This window comes from Coregonus clupeaformis, chromosome 19 (genome assembly GCF_020615455.1).
Source record: "Coregonus clupeaformis isolate EN_2021a chromosome 19, ASM2061545v1, whole genome shotgun sequence".
Taxonomy (NCBI): domain Eukaryota; kingdom Metazoa; phylum Chordata; class Actinopteri; order Salmoniformes; family Salmonidae; genus Coregonus; species Coregonus clupeaformis.
In genome coordinates this window covers 54,199,590-54,216,155 of record NC_059210.1, presented here as the reverse complement: position 1 = coordinate 54,216,155, position 16,566 = coordinate 54,199,590, and the positions used below count along the sequence as shown (strand labels likewise).

The window sequence follows — 16,566 nt, the reverse complement described above, 5'->3', positions numbered from 1 at the left end:
TCAATGTGCGGGGGCACCGGCTAGTTGAGGTAGTTGAAGTAATATGTACATGTGGGTAGAGTTAAAGTGACTATGCATAAATAATTAACAGAGTAGCAGCAGCGTAAAAAGATGGGGTGGGGGGGGGGGGCAGTGAAAATAGTCTGGGTAGCCATGATTAGCTGTTCAGGAGTCTTATGGCTTGGGGGTAGAAGCTGTTGAGAAGTCTTTTGGACCTAGACTTGGCACTCCGGTACCGCTTGCCGTGTGGTAGCAGAGAGAACAGTCTATGACTAGGGTGGCTGGAGTCTTTGACAATTTTGAGGGCCTTCCTCTGACACCGCCTGGTATAGAGGTCCTGGATGGCAGGAAGCTTGGCCCCAGTGATGTACTGGGCCGTACGCACTACCCTCTGTAGTGCCTTGCGGTCAGAGGCCAAGCAGTTGCCATACCAGGCGGTGATGCAACCAGTCAGGATGCTCTCGATGGTGCAGCTGTAGAATTTTTTGAGGATCTGAGGACCCATGCCAAATCTTTTCAGTCTCCTGAGGGGGAATAGGCTTTGTCGTGCCCTCTTCACGACTGTCTTGGTGTGTTTGGACCATGATAGTTCGTTGGTGATGTGGACACCAAGGAAGTTGAAGCTCTCAACCTGTTCCACTACAGCCCCGTCGATGAGAATGGGGGCGTGCTCAGTCCTCTTTTTTTTTCAGGAAGTCCACAATCATCTCCTTTGTCTTGGTCACGTTGAGGGAGAGGTTGTTATCCTGGCACCACACGGCCAGGTCTCTGACCTCCTCCCTATAGGCTGTCTCATCGTTGTCAGTGATCAGGCCTACCACTGTTGTGTCGTCGGCAAACTTAATGATGGTGTTGGAGTCATGCCTGGCCATGCAGTCATAGGTGAACAGGGAGTACAGGAGGGGACTGAGCACGCACCCCTGAGGGGCCCCCGTGTTGAGGATCAGTGTGGCAGATGTGTTGTTACCTACCCTTACCACCTGGGGGCGGCCCGTCAGGAAGTCCAGGATCCAGTTGCAGAGGGAGGTGTTCAGTCCCAGGGTCCTTAGCTTAGTGATGAGCTTTGAGGGCACTATGGTGTTGAATGCTGAGCTGTAGTCAATGAATAGCATTCTCACGTAGGTGTTCCTCTTGTCCAGGTGGGAAAGGGCAGTGTGGAGTGCAATAGAGATTGCATCATCTGTGGATCTGTTGGGGCGGAATGCAAATTGGAGTGGGTCTAGGGTTTCTGGGATAATGGTGTTGATGTGAGCCATGACCAGCCTTTCAAAGCACTTCATGGCTACAGACGTCAGTGCTACGGGTCGGTAGTCATTTAGGCAGGTTATCATAGAGTCCTTGGGCACGGGGACTATGGTGGTCTGCTTGAAACATGTTGGTATTACAGACTCAGTCAGGGACATGTTGAAAATGTCAGTGAAGACACTTGCCAGTTGGTCAGCACATCCTCGGAGTACACGTCCTGGTAATCTGTCTGGCCCTGCGGCCTTGTGAATGTTGACCTGCTTAAAAGTCTTACTCACATCGGCTACGGAGAGCGTGATCACATAGTCATCCGGAACAGCTGGTGCTCTCATGCATGCTTCAGTGTTGCTTGCCTCGAAGCGAGCATAGAAGTGGTTTAGCTCGTCTGGAAGTCTTGTGTCACTGGGCAGCTCGCGGCTGTGCTTCCCTTTGTAGTCTGTAGTAGTTTTCAAGCCCTGCCACATCCGACGAGCGTCAGAGCCGGTGTAGTACGATTAAATCTTAGTCCTGTATTGACTCTTTGCCTGTTTGATGGTTCGTTGGAGGGCATAGCGGGATTTCTTATAAGCGTCCGGGTTAGAGTCCCGCTCCTTGAAAGCGGCAGCTCTACCCTTTAGCTCAGTGCGGATGTTTCCTGTAATCCATGGCTTCTGGTTGGGGTATGTACGTACGGTCACTGTGGGGACGACATCATCAATGCACTTATTGATGAAGCCAGTGACTGATGTGGTGTACTCCTCAATGCTATCTGAAGAATCCCGGAACATGTTCCAGTCTGTGCTAGCAAAACAGTCCTGTAGCTTAGCATCTGCGTCATCTGACCACTTTTTCTATTAACCGAGTCACTGGTGCTTCCTGCTTTAGTTTTTGCTTATAAGCAGGAATCAGGGGGATAGAGTTATGGGCAGATTTGCCAAATGGAGGGCGAGGGAGAGCTTTGTATGCGTCTCTGTGTGTGGAGTAAAGGTGGTCAGTATTGACCGACGCTTGTTAGCAATTGAAAAAAACTGTAATACAGGGGTGTTTTCAACAGCAATACGTAAACTCTTCCTCCCTCAGGAGGCCTAGTGTTAGTCTTGGCCAGGCAGTGTCTACCCAATCTGAGTTTCACACTGCTGAGTCTGAACCTCGGCTGAACCCTCCGTGGGACCAGACTCCACCTCTCTCTCATGGCAGCTGAATGCTCAGTCCTGTCTGGCTAGAAGACCACACGACAAAGTGCCACCTACTGGCCAGTGGAGTAATGACCTGTCTGTCTGTAAAACAAAGAAGGCTGCTGCCTGGCTAAACAGGGTCATATTCATTAGTCACCAAATTGTGGAAAACGGACTCAAACAAGAAGGGACTACCCGAACTTGTCCATTTTCTGTTTTGCTACAGAATGCCCTAATGAATACAATCCTGGTTCATTCCCACTATAAAATCATTTGATCGTCGGTTCTTGTGTTTTATGGAGGGCGAAAAAATTATACAAATAGACAGTTTTCCCACATGGTTTGGGCAGGTCCAGTCATATTATTTACTTCCTTTCTGACTCAATTGTCCATTGCTTTTCCTCTCGTATCTCTCATCTATCCGGTGTATGTGACAATAAAACATCTATTTTATCATTTTTGTTTGACTCATGTAAGTTTGATGGGGAAATTATCTGTCTGTTTGAGGATACAGAGAGAAGTTTCTATAGCTTAGGTAACATGGATATTTCCACCACTTGTGTGTGCTCTCCATTGGGTCTCCCCCACAGGAGGTTGTTGGCACCTTAATTGGGGAGGACAGGCTCGTGGTAATGGCTGGAGCGGAATCAGTGGAATGGTATCAAATACATCAAACACATGGTTTGATGCCATTCCATTAGTTCCGTTCCAGCCATTATTATGAGCCATCCTCCCCTCAGCAGCCTCCACTGGTCTCCCCAATATGCTAGCTGTTTGTGCAGTGTGAGTATTGTGTAAAATACAATGCCCCCTGGAACACAGGCACAGTGACTGAACTTCCCCCTCACCCCATCTCCCTCTCTCTCTCTCTCTCTCTCTCTCTCTCTCTCTCTCTCTCTCTCTCTCTCTCTCTCTCTCTCTCTCTCTCTATATCTCTCTCTCACACACACACACAACCACACACAACCCCCACACACACACCCACCTCCGCTGTAACTTTAGACAATTGTTTTCCTGTCCCTGTGTCCCCTTGAGAAAGTGTGCCAAACTCTGTAGCGAAATGAACTCTGCAAGGAACACAGTGTGTGTAACCAAACCAGGGTCCATTCACTGGCCGGTCAGTCCAAGTGGAAAGCATGACATAGCTGCCGATGATCTCACAACAAATGAACTCTGAATAGGGCTGTGATATCCAAGTGTCTCATCGTTGTTGGATGCTCTACCATAAGCACCGATTCAAAGGTCATGATGAAGATTGTGATGTCATTGGATGTTCAGACACAGAGCCATATTGCAAATGTAAGACTTAGGTAGCATCCCTTATATCAATTAATATAGGGAGGTTTAGTATAAGGAGATACTCCTTTAGTCTGTTTTTGATATAAAATGACTGTAAAATTGTCAATATCCTGGCCACACTGTTCACATGTACAGTTCTCTGCATTGGACCAACGTGTTTCATTAAGGCTGAATCTATAAGCAGACAGGATAACAGTGGCTTAGCTTATTGAAATAAGCAGATGCCCTTTGTGCAATAATATCCCTCATCGGAAATATGCAAATAGAGATTGATCAGATCAAAACGTTTCATCCCACTCCTTACATGCCTTGCCAGTGCTCTAGGAATAGTGTGCTGTGTGCGTGCGTACGTGCAAGTCTTTACAGCTCCCCTTATAAACCCTGAACCCCACCCTACTGAATAATAGAGGAAGTAACGGAGAGCGGGCTGAAGATAAAGTAACAGAACTGGGCATCATAAAACGACCCACCCTATTGAGTAGCTCAGACTGGAGCCTCTTTAGGCAGAGCCATAGCACAGTCCCTAATTAGACCTGGGTTCAAATACTATTAGAAATCATTTCAAATACTTTATCGGGGCTTGATTGAGCTTTCCTGGCGCAATTTGACTAATATATTAGTCCCAAAAGTGTAATCCCCGACCCATCTGGCACTCCAGGCATACAAAATCAAAAGCTGAAATATTTCAAATAACATTTGAACCCAGGTGTGCAGTCTCTAATATAAACCCAGGACAGCTGACTTGGCAGCGCTGCTCCACGGTGCTCCGACATCCTGCAGTTTGACTTCCGTTGTCATTGGCCGAGCCCTGTGGAGTGCTTATTTTTTAATTGAGGCCGTTTGGACAGCTCATCCATCACACCTGCTAATCATGTCACTAACTGCACACCTCATACCTCCCTCCCCGAATGAGAGACAGACAGACAGAGAGACAGACAACCTGCCCCGCTCAGCCATTTTTATTTGAACATGGTTATTAATATTGAATATGGTCCGTTGCTCAAATATCACAGAGACCAACCGACCCACCCACTGAACTGTACAGTACGTCCTTCCCATCCTTCCAAGTCCACAAAGGCACTGCAAGTACTCAATGTACAGGCAGCGAATGTCCAATTAAAATGTAGGCTTGGGCTTGACATGCTATGGACAATAGCTCATTCTCGCTCTCCTCCTCATAATATCCAACCTGACAGACTGACTTGAATCATCCTGCTCCGCAGAGCCAACAGGAAAGAGGGGGACTGTACACCAAAGAAAAATGTGGTTTTTGACACATATTAATAGATTTTCAGCAAAAAATGATATTGTTCATCTAATAAGTATTTCCCAAGTTAGGAAATTTGGGTAGACATTTAATTGGAGATGCTGTTATGATAGCCTATCTCTAGATGCTACTCTGTAGTACAACGCTACACTCTTAGAAACGCTACACTCTTAGAAACGCTACACTCTTCGGCTGTCCCCATAGGAGAACCCTTTTTGGTTCCAGGTAGAACCCTTTTTGGTTCCAGGTAGAACCCATTTGGGTTCCATGTAGAACCCTTTGTAGAAAGGGTTCTACCTGGAACCAAAAAGGGTTCTCCTATGGGGACAGCCGAAGAACCCTTTAAGGTTCTAGATAGCATTTTTTTTCTAAGAGTGTAGTCAAGGGAGGCTGATTAGCCTTGCAGCTCTCTTTATGACTGAGCTGACGTCAGAGAGGACGTGTTTCTTTTTCCGCTATAGCCCTGTCTTCCTGTTGCACTCAAGTAGCCATCCCTTTTAATGGGCCAACAAAGCTCATTTAGTCACCTTCACGTTGTGGCAACTTTGTGAGATAATCTTTGCCCTTCCTTGGGGTTAGCTGTAAATAGCTTTGTTGTTATTGTTGTTCTGGTGCGTGGATTGGGTGAAGCAGAAGTGGCATAGGGGGAGAGAGAAACACTGTGTGCGCGCCGTGCACCACGTGTGTGTGTGAGGGAGGGAGGGGTCCATGTGACTCACAATTACTGGAAAAGGAATGGAGGTGCCAGTCACATGTGCCTTTTGTTTTGCGGCAGCTTGACTCTCCATGACAGCGTGACTCTCCATCTCCGTACAATACACCTGCTCACACTCCAGATCTAATAGAACAGTATGACGCACCTCTCAAATCACCTTGCCTGCTTTCGTTTGTCAACCTTTATCACAAAGAAATCACACTCTCCTCCCACTCATCACTGACTTCTCCTCTTTGGTTAATTTCGGTCTCCGGCTTTGTTTGTGGAAGCTCATTGGAGCGACACTGAGTAGCCCCTGGATGGTGCATCCGTACTGCAGCTGTGTGACTGTCTATAATAGAAGGATGGCAGACAGTGCATTGGTACAGAGCAGTGATTTATGTGTTTAATTAACAGTCTAAAAAGGGGCAGTGCAGTTAAAAACATGATTTTCCTGTTTTTTAAATGACATTTCTACGCTATGAGGTCGAAATAATAATCCCATTTTTGTGCAACAGCTGTTTAAAAGAAATGCTTGGAATTTCAGCCTGTTCAGGTGGGATGGAACTTTTGGCCCACGTCATGACGTCACAATGTGATCTGATTATAATAGACCAATGAATGTTCATCTGGGTAAGGGGGTGGGCTCTAGACCATCTTATCAGCCAATCAAAGCTGTGTATGTAAATTTTTTGAAAACAAAATCCTAACGCCCATATGATCAGACTGAGCATTTCAAGGGCCAAAGGAGGCTCAAAATATATTTTTTAGTTATTTTCATTAAATAAACACACACAGTGATTTATTAGACATACAGTGATGATTTACAAACGAAGTTGCAAAGACTGCAGCTTTAACAGTCTTTCAACAGAGCTGATGACGGCAGTTGGAGAACATGATGAGATGGGGAGAAGCATGCTCTATACAATAAGAGGGATCCAGTAGTCATCATGGCTGCAGTTGGGCCTCTGGTTAACACAACCCAAAGAGTGATGCTACTAATGTAATGGAGATTAACCATGTGCTAGGGGAGATTGTTCAGTGAGAGGTGGATGTGGATACATTGAAAGGGAAAAAAATATTATTATAAAGAGAGATTTAATAGATTTTCACCTGAGGCTGTGTGCTTCAGCTGTCTATGTATGTGGAGACAAGACTAATATGAGCTGTAGCCAATGTGCTGATGTCTCACATAATTACCCCGTTTTCTAGCGGGGTTAGAAAGCTGCTAAAACAGTTTGTCTGTGGTGGGATTGTGTAATGCTTGATGGATAGTTTGTGTTGCATTAGATTGGGTTGATGAGCCCTCTTTCAATACAAACAGCTATTAACAAAAGCTTACGAACAATCATGCACTTTTCCTTATCAATAACTGAAGGACATGGGGTTCTTGGACCAAAAGTCTTGATTATTCCGAGAGTGTGGGTGTGCACGTGTGTGTGTATGTGTGTGTTTGTTTGTGGTGTGTTTGCGTGTGAGGGAAGGGGTCATTAGGGTGCATTATTGTGTCTGTCTGAGTCTATATGTGTGAAGCCTTTGTTTTATCAGGGTTAATATTCATGTTTGGGGATTGCAGGCCTTTCAGTTTTTGATGCGGCTCATTGCTTTTCTGCACGGCACAATGGATGATGTTGATTGATGGTGTGGTACAATGGATGGTTTGACAGAGAAGAATGCCAGACATCTACAGCTATGGGCATGCGTCAGGGGTACACCCCCAGCTACACCCCCACTGCCACGTGGATACATACCTCCATAATGAAGACAGCTCTTGTTGGATAATGAAGAACATATCACACTTCGCAGGTGATTGAAAAATTGTGGAGATTCTCTTCCATCAACCCCAGTGTGTGGAATGGATGACATAGAGAATGGAGCATGGTGGCTGTCTGAGGGAGTTTCAGTTTTGTTGAGCTAGGCTATGCCTGGGTTCTCTCCAGCTTGGTTGAACTAGGCTAGGCTAGGCCTGGGTTCTCTCCAGCTTGGTTGAGCTAGGCTAGGCCTGAGTTTTCTCCAGCTTGGTTGAGCTAGGCTAGGCTAGGCCTGGGTTATCTCCAGCTTGGTTGAGCTAGGTTAGGCCTGGGTTCTCTCCAGCTTGGTTGAACTAGGCTAGGCATGGGTTCTCTCCAGCTTGGTTGAGCTAGGCTAGGCCTGGGTTCTCTCCAGCTTGGTTGAGTTAGGCTAGGCCTGGGTTCTCTCCAGCTTGGTTGAGCTAGGTTAGGCCTGGGTTCTCTCCAGCTTGGTTGAACTAGGCTAGGCTAGGCCTGGGTTCTCTCCAGCTTGGTTGAGCTAGGCTAGGCCTGGGTTCTCTCCAGCTTGGTTGAGCTAGGCTAGGCCTGGGTTCTTGGTTGAACTAGGCTAGGCCAGGCCTGGGTTCTCTCCAGCTTGGTTGAGCTAGGCTAGGCCTGGGTTCTCTCCAGCTTGGTTGAACTAGGCAAGGCTAGGCCTGGGTTCTCTCCAGCTTGGTTGAGCTAGGCTAGGCCTGGGTTCTCTCCAGCTTGGTTGAACTAGGCTAGGCTAGGCCTGGGTTCTCTCCAGCTTGGTTGAGCTAGGCTAGGCCTGGGTTCTCTCCAGCTTGGTTGAACTAGGCTAGGCATGGGTTCTCTCCAGCTTGGATGAGCTAGGCTATGCCTGGGTCCTGGTTATTGGCTCCTGGCCTTATGCTGGGATGCAGGTGCCACAGCCCCACTGTTGATCAATCAGATGAGCCCTCTGCTCCTCCAGATAAAACTGGGCCATGTAGGGTGAACTAACACTCACACTTGACTCCCCCAAACCCCCCCACTAGCACTATACTTTATTGAGATATGTGGTTGTTCCACCTAGCTATCTTAAGATGAATGCACTAACTGTAAGTCACTCTAGAAAAAAGCATCTGCAAAATGACTAAAATGTTCATGTAAAATGTAAAATTAGACCAGGTAGTCCCTCCTTGTTTCAATCTGTTTTTTTTCCGTTTGGTGCATGATCACACGACCCTGATTCAATACTATGGTTTAACCATGATGCCCTGGGAGCGCCTCCATCTCCTGGCCCTTTGATTGGTTGTATCTCATGTTGCCAGATCTGTGGGGTTGTTTGATGGAGGTGTGTTGTCCTATTGTCAGACACTTGTCATTTCAGCAGCAGACAGATAAAACGGCCCTGCCAGCTGCAGCCCTTCAGTCTAAATGAGACTTCAATACCCCTGACCACCACATGACCCGTCCTGTGTGTGCTTGTGTGTGTGTGCGTGCGCGCTTGTGTGTTCATCTAGGAGATTAACTGAGAGGGAGATAGCTCTATAAATCTGTCTTTTGTTAATCGCAACCCCAAACACCAGAGTCTGAGACTCTTTAGTATGAAAAATTCACTATCCGCTCCTTATTACATTTTTTATAAGCAACTTTTTCCATTTTAACCCTGGAGGAGTGAGTCCTGGCTTTTCTCAGTGTTGTCTGTGTCTCAGAGTGCGTCACTGGATGTTCCTAAGAAACCAATGGTTTCCAGGTGAAGCCACTCCGCTCTGACGTGGGTGGGACTGGGGAGATGATTAGTGAGCTGTGGCTGCAGCACAGCCGGCCTTCTCCTACTGTAACAGCTGGCCCATCTCCTACTGTAACAGCGGGCCCATCTCCTACTGTAACAGCAGGCCCATCTCCTACTGTAACAGCTGGCCCATCTCCTACTGTAACAGCTGGCCCATCTCCTACTGTAACAGCTGGCCCATCTCCTACTGTAACAGCTGGCCCATCTCCTACTGTAACAGCTGGCCCATCTCCTACTGTAACAGCTGGCCCATCTCCTACTGTAACAGCTGGCCCATCTGCTACTGTAACAGCTGGCCCATCTCCTACTGTAACAGCGGGCCCATCTACTACTGTAACAGCGGGCCCATCTCCTACTGTAACAGCGGGCCCATCTCCTACTGTAACAGCTGGCCCATCTTCTACTGTAACAGCTGGCCCATCTCCTACTGTAACAGCAGGCCCATCTCCTACTGTAACAGCTGGCCCACCTCCTACTGTAACAGCTGGCCCATCTCCTACTGTAACAGCTGGCCCATCTCCTACTGTAACAGCGGGCCCATCTCCTACTGTAACAGCTGGCCCATCTCCTACTGTAACAGCGGGCCCATCTCCTACTGTAACAGCGGGCCCATCTCCTACTGTAACAGCTGGCCCATCTCCTACTGTAACAGCTGGCCCATCTCCTACTGTAACAGCTGGCCCATCTCCTACTGTAACAGCTGGCCCATCTCCTACTGTAACAGCTGGCCCATCTGCTACTGTAACAGCTGGCCCATCTCCTACTGTAACAGCGGGCCCATCTACTACTGTAACAGCGGGCCCATCTCCTACTGTAACAGCGGGCCCATCTCCTACTGTAACAGCTGGCCCATCTTCTACTGTAACAGCTGGCCCATCTCCTACTGTAACAGCTGGCCCATCTCCTACTGTAACAGCTGGCCCACCTCCTACTGTAACAGCTGGCCCATCTCCTACTGTAACAGCTGGCCCATCTCCTACTGTAACAGCGGGCCCATCTCCTACTGTAACAGCGGGCCCATCTCCTCCTGTAACAGCGGGCCCTTCTCCTACTGTAACAGCTGGCTCATCTCCTACTGTAACAGCTGGCCCATCTCCTACTGTAACAGCAGGCCCATCTACTACTGTAACAGCGGGCCCCCTCCTACTGTAACAGCTGGCCCATCTCCTACTGTAACAGCAGGCCCATCTCCTACTGTAACAGCGGGCCCATCTCCTACTGTAACAGCGGGCCCATCTCCTACTGTAACAGCTGGCCCATCTTCTACTGTAACAGCAGGCCCATCTCCTACTGTAACAGAAGGCCCATCTCCTACTATAACAGCTGGCCCATCTACTACTGTAACAGCAGGCCCTCGTCTCTTTCCTCCTCCACTTCCTCCACGTCTCCTTCTCTCCCGTCTACCCTTCTCAAACTCTTAGCCTTTCTTTTCCTCCCCGCTCCACATACTGTTTTACTCTCCACCCACTGTATCCCTCTTCTCCTCTAGGTTGAAGATGGGAAGGTTCAAACAGCGTAATAAATCCATGCGGAAGCATTCTGGATCGCTGGGTTCTACAGGATTAGCATTGAAAACGTGACCAGCAGTCAGGAAATCCAGTAACAAAGTGGCTGTAGATTATTTTATGAACATCTAAATGAATAGAATGATGGTAAAGCAGTTATGCTATGTGTTCTCTGAGTGGTTAGCTGAAATTCACTATGATTGTGATTATTTTTCACTTTGATCACAAACTTTCTGTGCTGCTACCATTCACTCCCAGTCATTCCGAATGTGGAAGCTGGTCCCTTGTTGAATTCAGGCACAAAGAGTTATGGGATATTAGAATCCTCTTGTCTTAACCTGTATATTCTGAACCTAGCTTCTCCTCATATTCCTTCTCTCTTCCCTCTGTCCCACCCTCCTCCACCTGTTCTGTGTCTCTGGAGGAGATGCTGTTCCCTCCGAGAGACTCCAAGCTCATCCCTCAATAACTCCAGCTGGAGCCCTGTGGTGCTCTATGATGTCCTCTACCACTCAATTACTCCCTACCAAGATGTACAGAGAAACGGACAGACAGATACACATAGACACACGGATAGACACACAGACACACGCTGATAACACATTCACTCTGATGGCTGACACACATGCACACTGATGCCCGCTTGCAAACATACACACACATACACATACACACACACGCACACGCTCGCACCGTACACACACAAAGCACCCCTGCATGTGCTTCAATGCCCTCCTCCAGCCCCATGAAAGAAGAAAAAGAGAGCGTAAATAATTTTCTCACCTCCAGGATGTGGACCTGAGAGCGTGGTGCGATGTTAATGAGAACATCGACTGGCCTGCTAGCCTGGCTTTCTCTGCTGCCTGACTGAGAAACAGCCCACACCCTTAGAAAAGAGGGTTCCTCTTTTTGGTAAGAGTTCTTTGGTAAGGGTGATGGTTCTATGTGGAACACTAATGACTCAACGAACCCTTTGAGCCCTTTGCAGTTCAGAGAAGGGTTCTTTAATCTTTTTCTGATAATTATATTGTAGGGGTGGCAGCTCATTAGACTATTTTGAGGCGTGGTTTGCTCACAGCTCTTTTTGTTCAACCGTGAGTGAGAGTGTCATTCCAGTTTATCTAATGTGTTGTGTTATGTATATGCAAGCTAAATGACCAGTAACGGTGTCTTGTGAAAGGCCTTGAGAACTGTTGACTAAATCAGTGGTTTTCAATTCTCTCCTCTGGGTCCCCAAGCTGTTGCAGACCTAGCACACCTAATTCAACTTGTGAATTAACACAATAATAACACCTATGGAATTTTCACAATATAAAAGCACTTTGAGGTAGTCATGCAGTCACAGTTATGTTTTGCTGCCCATCTCATAAGGTCAAGAAGAAGTAGAACAATCTGTGTGTGCCTGCAGCATAACACTGTATGGCCTAATGTATTTAGCATAGCTCATCTCTTTGTAGCACAGTACATCACAGCTTAGCCTGGTTAACCTGAACATGTGCTGTAGCATAGTACATTTCAGTCTATAATTCAATGAAGCGACAGTATAGTATGTTGGTTTCTAGGCTATACAGTATGTCAATCATATAGCAGCTATGCTCCAGCCTCCATTCTGCTGCCGTGGTGTTGTAGGAACAGTAAAGCCTTGGTCTCATAGGAGCACCTGTCTGTCTCTGTGTAGGAAAGTTCAGTACTGGACAGACAGGTCAGTGCTGCTCACAGCCTCTCCCTGTGTGTGTGTGTGTGTGTGTTTGTGTGTGTTTGTGTGTGTGTGTGTGTGTGTGTGTGTGTGTGTGTGTGTGTGTGTGTGTGTGTGTGTGTGTGTGTGTGTGTGTGTGACTGTGAATGTGTTTGTATTTCACTTAGTATGACTGACACAGTGTTTTTCCTAACTCTATGACTGCCTATTCTGCATGGCCTCTACAACAACCCCCACAGTCATAAATATGTTTGTTCTCTCCAGTCAATGTGTAGAGACTAACAGTGTCACGTGCCTGCTGCTGATGACAACACCACTCTTTCTGTCTCTCTATAGATGAGGCCATGACACCAGCCATTATAAACTCCCACATTGCCGCAGCAACAGTGGAAACAAACACAATATCTCACCCAGTTTGCACCACTCAGTAACATTTAAGTGATAATGCCTGAGAAGCCGGTGTTTGGAGGGTATATTAGCACGGGTGTTGTTAGGCCCGAGACGAAGTCGGTTACCAACATATTCAAATAATGATAGACATATTTTCATTAAAAAATTTATTTTTATTAATTTATTCATACTATTTCATCCTTCCACAATATATATTCCCGACACAAATCTAAGGTTGCTACCCAAGCCGGCTGGTCGTTCGTTCTATCGGTTTGTTTGCCAGAGACGCGACCCAGTCGTTCAGTCATTTTGTTCTGTATCTATGGACGCGACCCAGTCGTGGCTGGCAATGTTCTTATCCCTTTCTTGCTAGCCAGTCAACTACGGCTAACTTACAGTCACGTCAAACAGTGCAGCCAGGATAACAACAGAGTAGCTGCATTTGCATTTGTTTAAGCTGTTTTCTAGTGACATTTGTTTGGATACATCCATAATGATGCGCGATTTCACCTGGCATAGAAAATGTGCTCTCTCGTCAGGACACGAGAGCTAGCCAACAACACAGCTAACACAATCACTTCAAACTGAAGCTGGAAGACTGCAAACTAGCTGCACTTTGTTTAGTTTTATCTGTTTTCTATTGATAGTTCTTTGTATATATCCATAAAAATGATGCTGATTCATGATTTCGACTGGCTGAGAAAAGCTGCCTGCCTGTCTGTCTCATCCCGACTCCCAACTCCCGACACGTTCATTACTATGGGACAGCTGGAGATCGAATTTGAATGTTGAAACAATGTTGCAAACGTCAGAGAGACAGACAGCAAGGTTTATACAAATCTCCGCTGTTGAAAACTAAATGTTAGTCAACATTTTTTTTGAGATAATGTCTAGATGCCTTTTATAGTGGAGATCAAGTTTATAAATTGCCTGGCTGGGCTGATGAGACAGTGGATTGCGCAGTCAGATGGAACACAGTAAATAGGCATTTTAACAACATAGATTTAGCTGGTGGCAACTAGTGTAATAGACACTGGCTGGAATGCAGTTTTAACCAATCAGCATTCAGGATTAGACCCACCCGTTGTATAAAGGACATTAACAACTGTGTCAATCACAGATGTGGGCTTGATAGAACATGACTGTGGAGTACGAGGCTTCTAAGGAAAACACCATGTAATTACAAAGCAGTTACTATGTAACTACATGTTGATACAATGTTGTCATACAGTTATTACTGTTTAGTTACATGGGTATGAGGGCAACTTCAGGTAATCAGTGTTACTAATTACGGTACATGAACACATTTAATTGATAGCAAAGTTCCTTAAACTAACATTAGCAGCTAGGCTAGTTAGCAAGCATCTCTGCCACATGTCCTCATGATGACTCACAGCTCTATGTAACTGTGGTTACTTGAAACCAATTAAAAGGTGAAGTAACAAGCCAGGCAGGCTGTTTGGCATCTGTATTTTTAAAGCCAAGCAGCTGATTATCTCCATATATTTAGCTATCTAGCGCATGGTGTTGTGAGAGATGCGGTGGCTCAACATAAGTGGAGAGGGCTAATGCTAATGGTGGTGTGAGTCACTCTGCTGATGTACTTGGAGAGGGATGTCTGTCTGTCATGGCTGTGTGACAAGCGCATGGTTATTATTACGTAGGTGTCATAAAATGAGTCAGTGTGTTGAGATATTATTGGTTTTCCTTTAATCTGTGGTTGGAGTTTCAGATCTCATTACTAATATGGTAATGGTTCTCGTTCAGTGGCTTAGGAGGAGATGAAGTGGATGTTTGAATCTATTCGGGTTTTTAGTATCAGAGGTGTGGGGTGTGTGTGTGTGTGGGGGGGGTGGATCTGTGTGTGTGTGCATGTGTCTGTGTGTGTGAATCAGTCCTGTGTTGGCTGCTCAGTCTTGCAGCATTCTTTTGTTGGTCGTTTACGTACGTTGTAAATGTGACTTCCTCAATCCAGTCAGTGTTGTGTGCCCTGAACCATAAACCTACCTGTCTGTCACTGCTCCCTCCCTGACTGTGTGGGAGGGTTTGTGTGCAAAGCTTTATTTTCTGACTGTAAACACCTTTTCCTTTCTCTGAGTCCATGGCTATAGCAGCACACAGGGAGACAGCCATCCTTTAATTGCCTTTTCATTGGCCAGGATACTCACACAAACACAAACACACACACACACACACACACACACACATACACACTCCCAGAATCCACCCTGTCTAGAGCAGACGGCGTATTACATGACTGAAGAACGTCCCAGCTGTGGTATCCCATAATGCTCCTCAAAGTCCTGTACAAAAGTCCCCTTCCCCATTCCAATGACTTGCATATCAGCAGAAAACAGCAGCAGTGCCTGTGATGAATAATGCATGCTGTTCCGTTTTAGGAGTCGGAGTGTGGAATTCTTACATTTCCCAGAGCAAATAAATCTTTCAAGTGTCATAATGTTGTGTGTTTGTGAGGTACTGCTTAGGCAGCATATCTGCCAGATTAGATGCTCTAATCTCCGTAGCATTATTACTATATCCCCCATTCCCTTTTATCCGTTACATACTCACACCCCGACTCTCTCTCTCTCTCTCTCTCTCTCTCTAGGTATGCTACGTTCCCCTATTCGTCCCTGGCTCGATGTGGAATAAGGCACCCCAAACCGTCCCCATTCTTTGGGAACCTGTTTCTATTTCGTCAGGTAAGATACTTACTGCTATGGAAGAATTCACACTCTCACTAAAAGAAACCACTTAATTTAAGCATATTTCCCCTGCCAACCATTGTGATATTTGTGTGTGCAATCAATACAGAGTTCAATGCAGAATTTTACTTCCTTTTTTACTGAGACAATGGTTGGGTATTGCCTGTCTTTTTTGGTTACATACATTGAAAATACGTTGAAATCACATAACCCCCCCAGTCCACACGCACGCACATACGCACACATACTCCTACGCAGACATCCGCGCTCCACCCCCTAAGGCGAGAGAAATCATGCTTCCTACATCTAGCTAAACTTCATTAGATTTGTTCATTAAATACGACTCACAAGTAATAACTTTTAATACCATTTGATTCCCAAATAGATTGCCCTTATTGGTAATTGCATTACTTTTATGATGAATATATAATGTAAAATATAAAGAAGTGAGTGGGAGTGTTCAATATCACTGATTCAATATGGTGATATTTTATCTTGCTCGCCATTCTGTCCACCCACCCCTACAACAAAGACACCAGAGATGTTGAACAGGAATACCAGTATTTTCCATAGACAAGGATGGATGGAAAGAGGTCTCATCTTTTTATCTGTGCCATTATGGCGTCTTTGACAGCATCCCAATGTTTTAAGTAGTACATTTTCTACTTCATTTGTGTTTGAAAAAAGTGTAAAGCTAATATTGGTGATTTACCGCCACCTACAGTGCTGGAGTCCTGAACCAAATCTTTTGTGTCATTTTTTAAATGTATTTTTATTTAACCTTTATTTAACTAGGCAAGTCAGTAAAGAACAAATTATTATTTACAATGATGGCCTACCCCGGCCAAACCCGGATGACGCTGGGCCAATTGTGCGCCGCTCTATGGGACTCCCAATCACGGCCGGATTGTGAAATGGATTGTGATACAGCAGGGTTCTTCAATTCCGGTCCTGGAGGGCCGAAACACCTCTGTTTTTCATCCTCTCCTTCTAATCAGGGGCTAATTCAGACCTGGGACACCAGGTGAGTGCAATTAACTACCAGGTAGAAATAAAAAACAGAAGTGTTTCGGCCCTCCAGGA

At 46.1% G+C, this 16,566-nt stretch overlaps 1 protein-coding gene across 1 annotated transcript in view; it reads left to right on the top strand.

The window, feature by feature from the left end:
- Positions 1-16,566, top strand: part of LOC121532280 (thromboxane-A synthase-like) — a 134,345-nt gene that overhangs the window by 12,703 nt on the left and 105,076 nt on the right. The window contains 1 exon segment of the mRNA XM_041838127.2: positions 15,387-15,480. Coding sequence (XP_041694061.2) covers positions 15,387-15,480 — 94 coding nt within the window.